The following is a 17,153-nucleotide window of genomic DNA, read 5'->3' as shown; positions in this document are numbered from 1 at the left end:
CCGGCTAGACCAAGAGGGCTGTGATTGGTTTGCTTGGTAGCAACGCATTTCCAGTTCCGTATTTCCAGATTGCACCATCCCCGCCATCTTTAAACATCTTGTTGTACACGGACGGAGCATGGATCTCCTCCTCCTTCTTCTGTTGTGATGTAGATGTTGCAGTATTAACATACTTTCTTCGACATCCAACAACTCCAACTCCAGCAAGATTCTTTCTCTCTTGGTCGCCATAGTTCACTGTGACCGGAAAAGCTAAAGCTAAACAAAGAATCAACTAGAGACGACGATAACCATTCAGGAAAGGAACGCAGCCCCCTACCGCTCTGGCGGTGAATTGCACCGCGACGAAATGGAGTGACGGAGAAGTTCGAAGTTCGTCACGGCAACGACGTAGGTACGTCGTTGATTTAACGCAGGACCATAAATCAGACTTTACACCCCTAGCTGAGCACAGCTCTTGCATACCTCCGTTCACAGTTAATTTCTTAACCTCTCCTATCACTGAACATCTTGTTCCTCTCATTTACCACTTTTGATACAGTTGATTCATCTGGCATTTGCAATTACGAATTCTGCAAATGCCAGATGGGCCAATACTCTACCTATGGTAAGGCAGGTCCAGTGGTACCAACCGTTCTCACCTCCCCAGGAGAGGGGAAAGAAGAAGAGGTCGCTGCCCGCTGCTGAGGATGAGACATGACAACTTCTTAGCAGCTGATACCACCAGTGCAAGGCTTGCTCATGTAGTGACAATTAACAGAGCTAACCAGTTAGCAGCAGTACAGTTTAAAGCCATTCTACAGTATGTTATGTCTGAATAGCAGACCGTTGCTATGGACACAGTGCTGATAATAGACACTTTGCACAATCAATAAAATATTTTTTTCATCAATATGGAACCCCCGAAACAACTCCTCCCAAATTACAACTCTTATGCCTGGTTCACACTACATGACATTTTTTGTCTGTTCTGACAGTCACCATGTCAGATTATTTGTGGAGTTGTGGAGTCATAAAATCGTGCCGCGACTTGGCCAACAGACATGACAGACTACATGATGGTGCACAACAAATCATCCCCTGTCATCTTTCATGATGTGTGTAATGTCATCAGGTTATTCTTGTTCTATTTTTCTTATTATTACTGTTATTTCAGTCACTGTGGCTGAAATGTTATAGTAGTAACGTAAAAATTGCCACCAGATATCAGGAGCTGAATTTGAAGTACCGCATGCATACTATGTTGGTCACTGAATCCTCCACAAGAAGTTCCTGCAAATGTTTCACAATAAAAACCTTTTTAGAAAATGAAGGGATTCTCTCAACCGAAGTTATAAGGGGCTTTTAATCTTAGATACAGTGTTGAGTTTGAAATGACGGCACGATGCATTAACTTCATCAAGGCAAACAGGAGCGGATTAAAAATGAAAACAGAAACATACAGAGGGAATAATAAATAATGCCCGTCTACAATGTAGTCTGTTTGAAATGAAGCTGCTGCCCTCTGCAGCTGTGGTGAGTAAAAGCCCTGCCACTATTTCTTAATTTTCTTACTTGAATTCCTCCATTATAAAGAAACAACATTGTTTGCTAGCTTGATGGTAATGGTACTACTCACCGGGCTGATAAAGTTTCTCTGCTGTTTCATACCATAATCTTTCCTTTTTACTCTGTCATGGTATCATCCATAGAGGAAATATCTAAAAGACTGGGGTGTTGTTGTCATTCAGTTGTCCACGGCAGCAGATCGCTCTGTGTTCCTATTGGTCAAAGTGACGGCTGTAACGAGAGAAGTTGTGAACAAAAAGAAAATCAAACATGCTAGACTTTCTGTCAGAACATCATGAGGCGTCCCATATGTAGCGTCAGTTGTCGTCTACTATGACACACTACTCGAGATGAAATGATGGATTATCGAGTACGACACTCATCGTCAATCACAATCCAAGCTGACACTGTATGACGCTGCATCAGGCTATGATTGGGCAGATATCATGTAGTGTGAACCCAGCATAAGAGATGACTTAGAGACTTAGACACACAGAGATATTCCACTTCCTGAGCACACAGAGATAAGATGAAAAAGGAGATGAACATAATATTCACTGCCAAACATACCATGAACTGGCACAGTGAAACCCACTTGTGCGTCCTTGCTGTGAAGGCGGTCTTCACAAGCAACCCAAAAAAGAGTGGTTCCCACAAAAAACAAAAACAAGAATATGTGTGTTTTAAGAGAAAAAAACATTTAGTTAATTTGTGTGATACAAAGATTTTGCCTTCAAAGCCAGTACTGTGCATATATTTCCTACAACTTGATATTAAAATTATCTTCAAGTTTCCTAAAAGAATTTAGACCACCTGTGAGAGCTAGGACAATACATAAAGGATGTGCATATAACACGCAACATCTCAAGATGTAGATATTAGATGTCATATTAGGAACCTATGATTCATGTACTTTTTATACTCACTTAACCATTTTGTGACCACACACACACACACACACACACACACAGTTTGTCCATATTGTTTATTTCAGCGGTATGAAGTCTGATACATTTACAGATTACAGAACTTTTATTCCATCTTGCAATACAAAATGTATATTAAATGCAGATGCAGATGTACATTTCGAAAATCTGAAAATTTGACAATTTACCAACGGCATTATGAAAAAAAAATTACAGGTATTCAGAAAAAAAAAACTTGGTATATGTATATGCTTAGTAAAATGGATGAGCAAACAAAAACATTTGTTAAACTTAATATACATTTAAAAAGAGGTACACTCAAATTTTACTATATCTAATTATGTATTTGATGGAGTTACTGAACAGTATAAATGTGTATATTAAATTCAAAAGGCATATATTACTATAACACCACCGCACTGGTGTCACAGGTTAATACAGAGTATATGTGTTAGATGTTATAAAACACTGCTACACAAAACTATTTTATGTCAATATGATATGCATGTTTATGAGTGTATGTATGTTTTTTTCTCATAAACCTCTAACTTGGTTGCTCTGACATGAAATACAACTGATGTTTTCCTTTGTTGGTACTATTCTATACATCTGAGAATTGCTTGTTATTTATACTGTGGGAAGAGAAGAGAAGGATTATGGTGGTGTTTGAGACCAATGCTGCTTGAGAAGTACTTTGATTTAGGAAAGAGGACGGGGGAGTGGTTAAAAAACAAACAAACAAAAAAACAGTGTTGCTGTGGGTGAATGCCTATTCAATTATATATGTGTGTGTGTGTGTGTGTGTGTTTAGTTTAACCTATATAGTAATTAAGGAGTAAATGTATAATTTGATACTATTTCTGTAGAGAGGACATTATTTCACTGACTCCTGTATGTTGTTTATTGCAGACCACTGGTAACACTGCTCATTCCACCATCAGTAAAAATACGTTAACTGCATCAGATGCCTGGAAATGAGTTATTTCCTTTACAACATAGGTGCTTTAAAATTCCAACATACTCTCTAACCTGAGTTATATCTAAAGGGTTACTCAGCCAGCCAAAGTAATATCCAGGAAGTAACCTTTGCTCCGTTATAAATAATTGAATAATGTGATGGCAGAGTAAGTGCACACCCTCAAGGGTCAGTATTGAGCAATAATGGGTCATTGTTTTCTTTGGTCCAGACCAGTGGAACTGAACTACAGGTGTGAACACAGAGTAAGGATGTGTTAACGTCCATAACAAATTGAAAAATTACTGAATTGTGTTTTTAAACTTGAGCACTACTTGTAATCTTCATTTGTCCATACTGAAAAGATAAGAATTAAAAACACACTTGCTGATGTGATGTAAAAAATTAAGAAAATCTTGTTGATTGTTTTAGTCACTCTGGTCCAGTAGCCGGGCCTCCCTTCTCCCTTCCTGCTGTTGAGGAGTAGAGTCAGAGTTTTCTGCACCGCCTTCAGCTCATCTGAGACTTGCTCTATAGTGTGGGACTTCTCCGTCAACTGGCTGCTGCTACCCTGTAGAAGTGATTTAATGCACTGATAGTTAACAAGATTTAATACCATGGTCTGGGTGAATCCCTGATTCTAAATGGCTGCAGGGTGTCTATTAAAACCAGATAATAGACACTTACCAAGTAGATTGGGTGACACTGCCAGCATTCTGCTGCTATGGACAACTGTATGACAACAAAACCCCAATCTTTTTTTCTGTCCCCTTGGAACGTTACCACACAGAGTAAAAAGGAAAAAATGCTGGTGTGAAACAGCAGAGGCACTTTAGCAACCCGATGAGTACTGTCATTAGCATCAGGCTAGCAAAAAATGCCACTTCTTCATAATGGAGATGAACATAAGGTAAGAAAATTAAAATATAGTGGCTTTTACTTGCCACAACTGCAGAGGGCACCAGCTTCATTTGAAACAGACAGACAGGCTGTTATTTATTATTCCCTCTGTATTTTTGTTTTTTTACTTTTTATCTGCTCCTGTTTGCCTTGATAAATTTAATGCATCACGCCATCATTTCAAACTCATCTTATCTGTTTAAAATAAAAAGCCTCTTAAAATTTCGGTTGAGAGAATCCCTTCATTTTTTAAAAAGGCTTTTATTGTGAAACATTTGCAGCAACTTGTTGTGGAGGATTCAGTGACCTACATAGTTTGCATGCTTCAAATGTAGCTCCTGCCACCTGGTGGTGCTTTTTACGTTACTGCAATAACATTTCGGCTGAGACATGAACAGACAAAGTGACTGAAATAATAATAATAGTAAAAAAAAATAGGACAAGAATAACCTGATGACATCACACACATCATGAAAGACGAACAGGAATGATTGGTAGTGGACCAGCGTGTGGTCTGTCATGTCTGTCGGCCAATTCACAGCACAATCTTATGACACCACAATCGCCTAATCTGACATAGTGACTGTCAGAACAGACAAAAATGTTGTCTAGTGTGAACCCAGCATAAGGTGCTGGCTACATAATAGTATTGCCCTGTATCTATTATGGGTAACCATAGGAACTAGGATGTAATCATAACCTCCTTCTTTATTCCCAACACTAAGTGCAGCCCGTCAGTGCCTCATCCTCTGAACAACAGAGGAGACTATAACACACTAGCTGCAAGAAGTACACTTGCCCTCTAAACTTACTAACACTTTGTATCATAGAAGCGATCGTCCCACATCCCATTTTCTTTAGAGAGGTCCTAAAACCCGGAAATTAGTGTTTTTGCACCACTGGTTCCCTCGTCTCAAAGTCAATGGGTTTTAGGTTAGATGCCTGAAATAAGGTCTGTGGTTTCCACAAGCTTAAGAGACTTTTATGTTTTGCTCTGTGACGTAAAACACATCAATAAATGGCCCACTTGTGAATTTTGAAGTTTTTACTTGTCTTGAAAAGGGTGGTTGCTAGCAAGTGATTAAATGAGACTACAGAACATCATCACGCCAAACACAGATTTTAAGTCATGCAGTCATATTGTGGTCCATTTATAGGCTTACGTTAGCTTTTTACTTCTGGTGATTGCATTTGTGCTTCAAAAATCCTGAAGAAGATAATCTCACTGAACAAAACATGTAAATGCAATAAACTTGTGTTTGCCCTAGAGCTAATTTTCTGCAATAATCCAAAATCCAATGAAAAAATCCTATTGACTTTTTGTTAAGGGAACCAAGGTGAAGCTAAATGAAGCATTTACCTACAAAAAACGTCATCCCTGATGCACTTTTACTCTTAGGTATACTTAAGGCTGTCACTGACAGTAGTGTATTGTTTGTTTGTAAACATCTCGATATTGATTTGGGGATAATGATGTTTGTCAGCTGTACACAGTGTTTTGACTTTGAATCTTGTTAGCATAGCATTAGCTTTCTGTCCCATAGCGGGGTCATCCCTATTCCCCGGGTTCTATGTTCCCCGGGTTCTATGTTCCCCAATCGTCCCAATCGGGGAACATAGAACCCTTTTTAAGAAAAAGAAAAAGGGTTCTATGTTCCCCGCTGTTGCCGGGGATCTGTACACGCTGTTGCCGGGGATCTGTACACGCTGTTGCCGGGAACAGCGGCAACAGGCTTTTTATTTTAAACAGATAAGATGAGTTTCCTTAACGGGTCCTAATAACATTTAGGGCTTATTTTTTCCACCATAATTTCCATAAATGCTGAATTGTGCGACATACTGTTCGCTGACACTCACCTTGCAAACCAGCCTTTCAGCACCACGGACGGAAAGCGACGGAAGCTCCATATCAACACTTAACAACAGCCTGCCCTCAAATATAGCCGACACTAACAAAGCTACACAAAGATATCTTGCACAGTATGTCCATAAGCATAATCAAGAAAAACTGAGGCTGAGGGGGCTGAGTGACAGTCTACAACCACTGATGAGCATACACAGCATCATATCCACACGGTGGGACTCATCGCGCCTTATCAATAACACTGCGCAACAGAAAATATCTATAAAAACGTGTGTTTACTTCCGACTCTGAGATCTCCAACCCCGGGAATATTTGGCAGGTGGCAGCGGCCCCTTTATGATTCTTTTCAACAACAACAAGTGGCGTCGGAGTGTGTGACTGAAAACCACCACGGTCTGCTTTCCGTTCAAGGCATCTCCTCCTTCAGATGCCGAGACTTTGTGTTTATTAAGTAAGCTTTCACTGACTGTATCACATCTGTACACATGTCTTAAAACATGAAAAATGCATGAACAGGAGCTTGACCTTCTACGCGCTTTTGACTAGACTGGCGCCGTCAAAATACGGGAGATTAAGTTGATATGCAGTACTCCTATCATAATCACACAAATAAACATGTTTTAGAAAATGTGAAGTCGCATTTGTTGAAACGTAGACTACGTGTCCTGTCCTGTCAGGAGGTCAGGACTGTCCTGATCTCCTGTCACATCCCACTCTCAATAAAATAATCTTGTCCCGTCTCATACCCATCCTGTGTTGTGTTGCAATTCATATTAACTGCATACCATATTCATATAAAATTGACCTATTGTTATTATTCCTGGTCCCACTCGCTCCCGTTTGTTTTTTTCCTGTCTTGTCACAGTGCCATGATCAAAGTATTCCCAGCCCACGGAAATCCTGTGACCCACAGAATTCCCGAAAAAAGAAAGAAAAAAAGCCAGCCATTAGTTACAGGCTAATTTATTGACTAGATTATGAAGTTATTCAGTACCTTCCACCCACAGCTGCTTAGGATATTTTAACAATGCAATGTTATGTAGTCCCTGTCTGAGCTCTGCTGCGTAATTACGCACAACCAAATGTGGGTAGCCTATTCCTCTATCAGCATGTCTTAAAGAAGGGAGTCACCTGTTGACTAATTTCGTTACATGGAAAGCCTTGTCGGAATGGTGTAAACAGACAACGCGTTACCAGCAAGACTCGGGCTTTGCCTTCTTCCCATCGGTGACGCCCACACCTGTGTGCACGGAGCTCAGAATGCACACACTCTTTAGCGGAGGGTGGCAGCTCCCGGTGACAGCTCCCGCGTCGTTTTCCCCAGTGTGCCGACCAGGCTGGTCTTTTTTGCCTGAAAGGTGGTGGCGAGCTTTACAGAAGTGAAGAAGTTATCTGTGGGTCATGTTTCTCCCCGTCTCCAGGATGGATAAATAAATAAATATTATAAATAAAATTTTAAAAATAACAGACCCCAAAAGCTTTGTAGGCTATGGGATCGGGGAACATAGGCCCTTTTTTTTTTAAAAAAAAGGGCCTATGTTCCCCGGGTCCTTTTGGGGAAAAGCGGGGAACATAGAACCCTTTTGGGGTCCCATACAAAGCGGGGAACATAGGACCCGGGGAACATAGAACCCGGGGAACATAGGTACGCTCCCCTCATAGCTGCATCAAGGGAATCTATGAGCTGAGCAGACTAGAGGTATTTCCCATTGCCAAGTCATATCTAAAGTTTGTCCTGGTTACTGCAGCAGTGAACAATGTTTTCATTGCATAACATCCTTACGGGATGGTAATGATTCCTCCAGGTATCACATAAACCCTCAGGTGTTACCAGGGAAAACGAGTTATGGCTTCTGAAAAACTTTAGATTTTGATTGCAAAACACATGAAAATATTATTGAATGACGTGGCCAACATTTTTTTTTCATTGGCAAGTAACCATGGTATAAGTGGGATAATGCCCTTCAAGGTGTCTATTATCAGTCTGAAGGTTCACACCTGCTTGTCAGCCATTAATTCCTGATAATGGACACCTCATCGGGCATTATCCCTACATGGATCATAAAAGTGTGTAAGCTGCAACATTTGACATTCCAGTTTTTGTGTCCATTATGATGAGGAGTAAAGGGTTGGTTCGATGAAATTACAAACAAACATATTTCCCTGGTACCTCTGGTGATATCTTGGTGTGCAGACAGTTTTAGGGTTGTTTTGGTTTTGAGACATCGCTGAGATTTCTGCCTCCTTCTCAATACAATGGGTGTGAATGGAATTTAGCTCACTGAGCTCAAAGAATTGAAAAATCCCATCTGAAAAATCCCAGAAACAGAGTCAGCAATGCTCTGAATAACCCATATTGTCAGCAATTTCTATGCTGTCCTGTTTTTGTTTTTTTGGACCAACCCTTTAAAGAGAAACCAAATTCTAACCTCTTTGGCCACCGACAGCAGGTCAGATGGAGGCTCATCAGAAAACACATCAAAGATGCAAGCACAGTGGGTCCATTTCTTCATCTCTGAAAGGATATGTTTGACACAAAGATGGTTGAAGCATTTTAAAAATGATATAATCAACCAGCCTGTATTATAAGTTGTAAAAGTGTCAATATGAAAATATTAAAATCAAATCAGTAAAATATAATAGTAGCAGTGGAAGACTAAATAACAATGGTAGGTTGAGTTTAGATCCAGAGGTTTGTAGAATTTATACTTCATCTAACCTCCATCACAGCTGTGTATGTTGTCTTTTCTTTGTTTGTCTCCACAGTCCTCACTCAGGCTTTGTTCTTTATCTCCGTTGTTATCTTGAGATGCAAAGTCTTTCTCTATCAGATACATCACCAAAATCGTCTCCAGGAGGCTCAGCAGCATCAGACCAAAAATCCCAATGCAGAAGACCGCTGAAGGGAGAGTCCATTATCATTAGTGACAAACAACTAGACATTGGCTCAGTATTTGTGCTGTTCGTGCTCATATGAAGTGCAGTCCAATAAAGGTAAGACTCTAAATGTCTTTACCTATCAGTGGAATCCTGTCTGAAGAGGGCAGAATTTCATTGAGAATAAGCTGCATCACAGTGACAGCAAGCAGCACAGTGACCTTGAAGCTGAGCTTCTCGCCCCCGGTGTCTGAGATCAGGAAGGAGGTCAAATCCAGACAGAAGAAGAACAGGATGGGTAGTATGAAGTTGACAATGTAGAGGGCAGACCGCCTCCTCATGGTGATCTGTGATTTGAAAAGGTCATGTGGTTGATCTTCCAGTTTATGAAGCTCTAACGAAAGTTCAGCCAGGAAGACAATACTTTCACATGCTTAGATCTGTAATTTATTTCTCATACCATTTGTTATTCACTCCTCACACATATGCTGACTTGTACTTTCTTGTCATTGTCGAAGGCTGTCAATTAAAACATGAGCTGTTCTGTCAGCTGATCAGTTATCCAATAGCACAAGGACACACTCTCTCTCTGTGTTAGCCTATCATCTTACTGCTAGTTCTTCCATGCTGCAGTTGTGCACACCCCCCACTTCCCCATCACCAACCAATCTTTGCAGATTCATCAGCCTAATCAATCTAAGCCTCATCAGCCACCACCACCAGTAGTGTGTGGCATCAACGCAGGAAGGTAGTGGTGGCTTCAGCCAATGCATCTTTCGCTCGGGAATAACTTTGAAACATAAACATGAAAAATATATAAAAACAAACTGTTGTTACGTTATGGGTAGAATATGTTAAAACAGAGGAAAATGGTTGCAAAAAAACTTTATTAGCCTATTTACTGAGGAATGGATTTGGTGTGAAGCCACGGCACGTAGTCGCAGTTGGCAAGCAACAATGACGAGTGGCACAAGGCACCGTTTGGTGCCCTGTAAATCTAAGTAAGATGTGGTTTTATTAGTCTCGCTCACCAGACCTTTCTCAAGAAAAGAAAGGTCTGGCTGGGCCGACTCTCACTTTAAGATTGGAGAAAAAAAACGCCCCGGCTGCTTGTATTTCTTTCAACCAATCACAATCGTTCTGGGCGGTGCCACAGCAATGGTGCACTTGCAAAAATATTGCCGTGGGGAAAAAGGTTTTGGTGTAACACGCCCACAAAAATATCGCCTACAGGACGCGAACCATGGCAGAAAAATGGCTACATCCCTGCAAGATCAAACACCGCAAAAGTTAGTAAAGGACATGTTGAAAACTGCTACACAACCGGAGGTGGTAGGGCGGGACTTCAGCGGGTGGCTCGTTCCGCCCAATGAGAGGCTGATCTATGCAGCGAACTTCCACCCACTCAGACTATGGTTTTATTAATAACACTGCCTAATAGCACTGCTGCTGGGCATTTATTGAAGTGTTTGTTTATTTCGGTCACTTTATTCTGTGTGTTATTGTGGGTGCGCTCACACTGAATAATGTGCGTCGGGGTATAAAATAGATTCTCATCGTAGCAACAACTGTGCGGAAAATGTTCAATGTTATGAGGTTGTCAGTATTATTATTTATTGTTATTCAGTAACTGAAAATAATTTGTAAGTTGTTGTGAAAAGGCTACTTGACGTGCAAAAATAATCGTTGCTTAGTTTGAGCTGATTTTAAAATTAGGCCGAAGGTGAAACTGCAGTATTTGTTTTACAGCTATTTTGTCTTTCTTTATTTCAGATATGTGAAGTGATTCGCGCATGGTGATGTATGAATAATGTTGACTTCGGAGTTCTGAAGCATGGACGTCGTTTTTGTTTGAACTTTTTTGACTGTTCCAAATCTCTTCATCACCAAGGACAGTGACCAAGCTATTTTTACTCTTACCACCGGTTGATAAGAGAGCTACATGTGTACATCACGGAGGTATTTTGTCATGCAGTGACTTTATGTGCACAAAACATGATAATAAAGTTTGCATTAATTAGTACTGATTCTGATTCTGTGTTTCTTATGGCGGCCAGCCTTGTGGTAGGTTGTTGCAACGATGCTGATTTCTTTACAGCCATTGTGCCACAGTGCTGTAATATTTCCATACAAGTTTCAAATTTAGCAATAGAATATGTACTACATAACATCTGTTTATTTTAAACATTAATGCGCGTGCATGTAAGCTATCGAGCAGCGCAATATTCAGGGCAGCCCCCCCCCTGCTGAAAATATGTTCCCGCGCACATGGTGTCTGGACCCCATGGGGGATTTATTTTGCTTTGGCTGAAATACCCCTCGCTTACAAATCTCCTCCTGGTTCGAACAACTAAAGACTTTCTGTGAACTCTTTGTCATTACTTCATCTGTTTATCTGCACACCTGTAATCTTTACTGAACAATATCTTTGATTAATCTACTTGTCTCTTCTGATTGAAATATACTTTGACAAAGGAATCTATGTAGTCCCCAGGGAGTTACTGCCCCAGGCGAAGGAGGTCAAGTATATTGGGGTCTTGATCACAGTGAGGGTATAACAAAGTGTGAGACGGATCGGCGGTTTTTGCAGTGATGCTGGTGCTGCGCCAGACTGTTGTTGTGAAGAGAGAGCTTAGCCAGAAGGCAAAGCTTTTGATTTACAAGTCGACACTGTGGATACAGGCAGCCCAAATGAGTTTCCTCCATAGGGTGGCTGGTTTCAGCCTTAGAGATAGGGTGAGAAGCTCAGACATCCAGAGGGAGCTTGGAGGGAGTAGAGCCACTGCTCCTTCCCATCGAAAGGGGTCAGTTGAGGTGGTTCTGGCATCTGATCAGGATGCCTCCCGGGCGCCTCCCGTTAGAGGTGTTCTGAGCAAATCCAACTGGTAGGAAAAGTCTACATGTAGATTTTTGCTGAAAGAAGCAAGTAGTGCTAGAAGTACTAGCAATAAAATGTACTCAATACTTACAGTATAAACAACCATGCTTTGGTTGTATTTGAAGACGTTGCTGGTTTTCTGTTTGACTGTCATCTTTTTGACTGTCATGTTGACGAACAGCCACTCATACTGGTTCTCCATCACCTCGATCTTTGAAGCATTTAACATGGCTTCAAACTTTATTTCTTTATCTGATGTGAAAAATAAAAACAAAACACTTAAGTTGGAGGAAAGTTACAGTACAGTCAAGGACTGACTGTAGTGATATCTGCTGGTGTGTGTTCATGTGACAATTAACTGTTAAACTGATCACAGCACACATGTTTGAAATCAAACACAAAACATACATGATTTAGATCAATGTCTAGAAACTTTTGAACACAATAAGTTAGCAGCTCACCATTGTGTAAAGCAGACTTGAAGGAGAGTGTGCAGCTTTGCATATCAAAAGGGAATTTGTAAACTTGAATCCTGCAGGTACTGACCAGCACCTGATTGTTTGCAAGTTCGACAAGACCATGAAATCTAACAGAAATATAAGGACTCGGAGGAGCCTTGTTCTTCTCTGTCCTGTATGAAAACACATAATAGACACATTATGGCAAATTCCAGAGCAATCCATCAGACAGTTGTGGAGACATTTAACCCTTGTGCTACCCCTGGACATTTTTGTCCATTTCCAAAATTCAAAAATTTCCTCACAGACAAATGAAAGGTCACTGGGGGGTGATTTTTTTGCATGGGGGTGTCATTCTGGATGAAATTTCAAAATCTTCACTGTCAGCACGAAAATCCATTATTTGACCCTGTAATGCATTTTTATCCCATCCATGAGGGTCATGGATGCTTTCCAAAGCGCGGCCGAAATATATCTGGCGAGCTCTAGATAAAGCCCAGCTGGATACTAACATTACTCCAGGTGGAGGTGTCTCGTCCTCGGTCACATCCAGACCTTGAAAATAAGGCTGCAACCGGTCCCATTCCTTGCAACAGAGGCATTCCTCTTCCGTGGGCACTGGGGCACAGCATTCACAGGTACACCACCAATCTCCAGAGCTACGCAGCCTTGCAGCAGCCATTCCTCCTCTCTCGTCCTCTACCTGTTGCGCCTCTCTCTCTCTCTCTCGGTTCTGCCTTCCAGCTGTTGCTGCTTGTTCTCGCGAGATTTCAGGCACAGTATGAGATCATTGCTTGTTCTCGCGATATTTCGGCCGCGCTTTGGAAAGCAGAGCTAAATGGTAAACAAACATGGCAGCACACCGGTAAGGTAAGACAACACGTTTACATGTCGTTTTCTATATGTTCTCTGACATTTATCCTAACGATATGAGGCGGTCTTTGTGGAAAAAAAGCTTGTTTAGTGGACTAACTTTGCACTTGAAGGTTGCCCGTTCACTTACGTTTTAACAGGTCTGACGCTACTATGTGCCCTGGCTGTATCTAGGCTAACAGCTAACATGCTAACTATTATTTTTATGTCACTAGTCACTTGAAACAAATTTAGGACGATAGGAGACGGGTTAAAATAAACCGAAATTTCCCTTTAAAGCATTATTTAAGTCCCTACAAAGCTGTTAGCCAATAATTCCCTAACTTCCCCAGTGTCTGCACCCAGTAAGTTTTATTGATTCTCAATGTACATCATAATTACACTGTAAGTGGCAGGCTATATTGGAAAATGTTACCATTTATTAAAACCCAAGACGCTATGTTTTATTGGTCCATAAACTTTGTGAAGAACTGGTGTTTGTCAAAAGAGAACGTGACGCTCTGTCACCAGTGGTTGGAGTGAGTGTATGTGAATTTGTGAATGTGAGAGCATGCACATTCATTCAAACTTACACCTCTTCAATGATGAGATCTGGCTTCCACAACAGTGTAGAAGGAACTACTATATGTTCAAGTCCACAAAACTTAGGGGGATGCCAACCAATGTGTTCGTTTGGCCAGCTCTACGCAGGAAAACAAGGGAGACAGGGGATCAGGAAGGAGAAAGAAAAAAGAATGAATAAAAAGATCCAATTTATGGGAAACAATACGAGTTTCTACTAATTATCAACAGGTGATAATGAGTAAAAACAAAAACAAACCAACAACAACAAAAAAAGTACTGTCTGCCTCAGAGAGAACTCACCATATAAATCCAAACGTGAAGAACCAAAGTCTGGTCGATCTCTCTCTATGAGCACAGAAATACAGTCTGTGAGAAAATCTTTTACATTTTCAAAGACATTAGGTGTGTAAGCATTTGCAACGGCCAGTCAGCATGACTGTTTGTAATCATAACCTGATAAGACTGATTCAGTCATAACCTGATTGCCTTGTATTGGTGAAGAAAATTTACCTCCAAGAAGAATCCAAAAACAGAGAATGATGAATTGAATTAAAGAGAGACCTAGTTTAACAACAACAAAACTATATCAAAACATCAGTTTACAAACTCTCACACTATAATCCAAGTCTCATTTGGATAATAGTGCTTCCCAACCTCCAAAACACATGCATACAAGTAGTATGCATGCGCTCACTCACTGGCAAGATAACGATTTACCGGCGACCGAGAAGCCCGGCTCCAGGTCCAATAATTTCCTCTTCGTAGGTGTCATGCTCCACAGTGACTGTTAGCACCCAGCCCACTGTGGGTCTATTAGGGAATGTACTAAAATATACCAACCGGGCTGCATGATGTGTGTGGTTTATGCACTGAAGGGACTGTTCTTAACTTATCAGAGGAGGAGGGTGGCTGGTTGATTTTAATTTTATCTATGTTTTTTTATTTTGATCCCCCCTGTAGCCACAAATATTTTTCCTTGAGCTTTTCGAAGTGACTGGTGGAAAATTTATGACCCTTCACCATGAAGTAGATTCATCGGATGAACTCAGCTAAATTTTAAAAATCGAATTCATGGTGAAGGGAAAAATATTTGTGGCTACAGGGGGGATCAAAATAAAATAAACCTCCTGAAGGTTTTTGTGTCTTATCATGTCATTACAAATTACATTATAGAAGGGTGAGTGTGATTGGCACATCTGGGTAATGCCGTACTGTGTGTTAGCATGTCCAGTGTGTTTTCATTTATATACCTACAACTTATCCTGTTCTGCTTTTGTGCCCTATGGTAACTTAAAAGCAGCAGGCATATGGCCACTGGTTGTTTTTTCTTTGTCCCAGTGGACAGCACATCTGGGTGATGCTATAGAATGTGCGTTAGTATGTTGGATGTTTTTCCATTCACATCCCCTACAGCTGCGGAGCAATGCCAGCACACAGTCCCGTTCTTATGCAAATCTTTCCCTCTGGTGCTGCTGCGGCTGACCGGGACACCGGGAACTGTTGGATGGATCTTCCAGGTCCACTGTATTGTATCTAACCTCAGCATTTGTCTGTTGTGCTCCATATGATCCCTATCTCATAACTGATCAGACTTTGATCCTGTGTCTGCTCATCCCTGTGTACACAAGGTATAGGCTATTTACTTATTTTATATCATCACACTACTACGTATTAATGTAAGCAGGGGATTTCAATAACAAGTGGAACTGTGAATATAGAGATGGGTATGAAATAAGCTCTAATAAACTGAAGCTTCTTTATTTTGATCACCCGCTATGAAAAGGAGCCTCATTAATTTAAAATACCTAGTCATTCTTCTGAGGTCATTTTGGTGAAAGCAATGCAAAAGTAATAAAATAGGTAGTCTCGCTCACCAGACCTTTCTCAAGAAAAGAAAGGTCTGGCTGGGCCGACTCTCACTTTAAGATTGGAGAAAAAAACGCCCCGGCTGCTTGTATTTCTTTCAACCAATCACAATCGTTCTTGGCGGTGCCAGCAACGGTGCGCTTGCAAAAATATTGCCGGGTTTTGGTGTAACACGCCCACAAAAATATTGCCTACAGGACACAAACCATGGCAGAAAAATGGCTACATCCCCGCAAGATCAAACACCGCAAAAGTTAGTAAAGGACGTGTTGAAAACTGCTACACAACCGGAGGTGGTAAGGCGGGACTTCAGCGGGTGGCTCGTTCCGCCCAATGAGAGGCTGATCTATGCAGCGAACTTCCGCCCACTCAGACTATAAAATAGGTAATGCATTGCTCTACACAGAGAGTAAAGCCTGATTTATGGTCCTGCGTTGACTCAATGACGTCGCTACGTTGTTGCCGTGACGCCGTCGTGAACCCTTCGAACTTCTCCATCACTCCGTTTCATCGCGGTGCAATTCACCGCCAGAGCGGTAGGAGGCTGCGTTCCTTTCCTGAGTGGTTGTCGTCGTCTCTAGTTGATTCTTTGTTTAGCTTCCGGCTTTTCCGGTCACAGAGAAATGAACGCGGAGCATGGACAGACGGCTCCGTCCGTATCCGTATCCGTATTGAACGTTGAGCATAATGGCATATATATAATGAGCCTTAATACTGCAACATCTANTGTCGTCGTCTCTAGTTGATTCTTTGTTTAGCTTCCGGCTTTTCCGGTCACAGAGAAATGAACGCGGAGCATGGACAGACGGCTCCGTCCGTATCCGTATCCGTATTGAACGTTGAGCATAATGGCATATATATAATGAGCCTTAATACTGCAACATCTACATCGCAACAGAAGATGTTTAAAGATGGCGGGGATGGCGCAATCTGGAAATACGGAACCGGAAATGCGTTGCTACCAAGCAAACCAATCACAGCCCTGCCGGTCTGCGCTGGGTCTGCGTTGCCTCGACGTGTAGTTACATTTTTGGGGAGGTGCACGTCAGGCTACGCCGGGGGCTATGGCGAGCCTTCTGCGTAGCCCTGTACCCTACGACGTAGCGACGTCGTTGATTCAATGCAGGACCATAAATCAGGCTTAATATTGTAAGGTGTACAAATGGAGATAACTAGTAATTTGCCTAACACTGCATACGACTGGATAAACCACTTTGAGTACCTTGAAAAGCGCTCTGTAAATGTAAAAATGTGTTATTATTATCATTATCCAGAGAACTGTTACTAGTTCAAGATGGCGCCGGTGTGTATGGCTGGCCGTCTGCTGCTCCCACTTTGGCTGGCATTTTTGTTGTTTGTAATCCTTGGCACTGTACAGATCGAGTCTCTGCTGGTGTATGATCGCCAATCCCTCTTAGATCTGAGACATAATGTCAGAGATCTA

General features: G+C 41.4%; 1 protein-coding gene across 1 annotated transcript in view; it reads right to left on the bottom strand.

Annotated features, from left to right (window-relative positions):
- Positions 1 to 3,640: 3,640 nt before the first annotated feature.
- The window catches only part of LOC126400228 (5-hydroxytryptamine receptor 3A-like), a 20,815-nt gene continuing 7,302 nt past the window's right edge, over positions 3,641 to 17,153 (bottom strand). The window contains exons 6-14 of the mRNA XM_050060788.1: positions 14,144 to 14,188; positions 13,852 to 13,961; positions 12,410 to 12,579; positions 12,040 to 12,200; positions 9,210 to 9,417; positions 8,913 to 9,092; positions 8,623 to 8,708; positions 3,866 to 4,000; positions 3,641 to 3,676 (exon numbers count right to left, since the gene is read on the bottom strand). Coding sequence (XP_049916745.1) covers positions 3,641 to 3,676; positions 3,866 to 4,000; positions 8,623 to 8,708; positions 8,913 to 9,092; positions 9,210 to 9,417; positions 12,040 to 12,200; positions 12,410 to 12,579; positions 13,852 to 13,961; positions 14,144 to 14,188 — 1,131 coding nt within the window. The remainder of the gene's footprint in view (positions 3,677 to 3,865; positions 4,001 to 8,622; positions 8,709 to 8,912; positions 9,093 to 9,209; positions 9,418 to 12,039; positions 12,201 to 12,409; positions 12,580 to 13,851; positions 13,962 to 14,143; positions 14,189 to 17,153) is intronic.

The sequence above is a fragment of the Epinephelus moara genome, chromosome 13 (genome assembly GCF_006386435.1).
Source record: "Epinephelus moara isolate mb chromosome 13, YSFRI_EMoa_1.0, whole genome shotgun sequence".
In the NCBI taxonomy this organism is placed as follows: domain Eukaryota; kingdom Metazoa; phylum Chordata; class Actinopteri; order Perciformes; family Serranidae; genus Epinephelus; species Epinephelus moara.
This window is presented reverse-complemented; position numbering and strand designations above follow the sequence as displayed.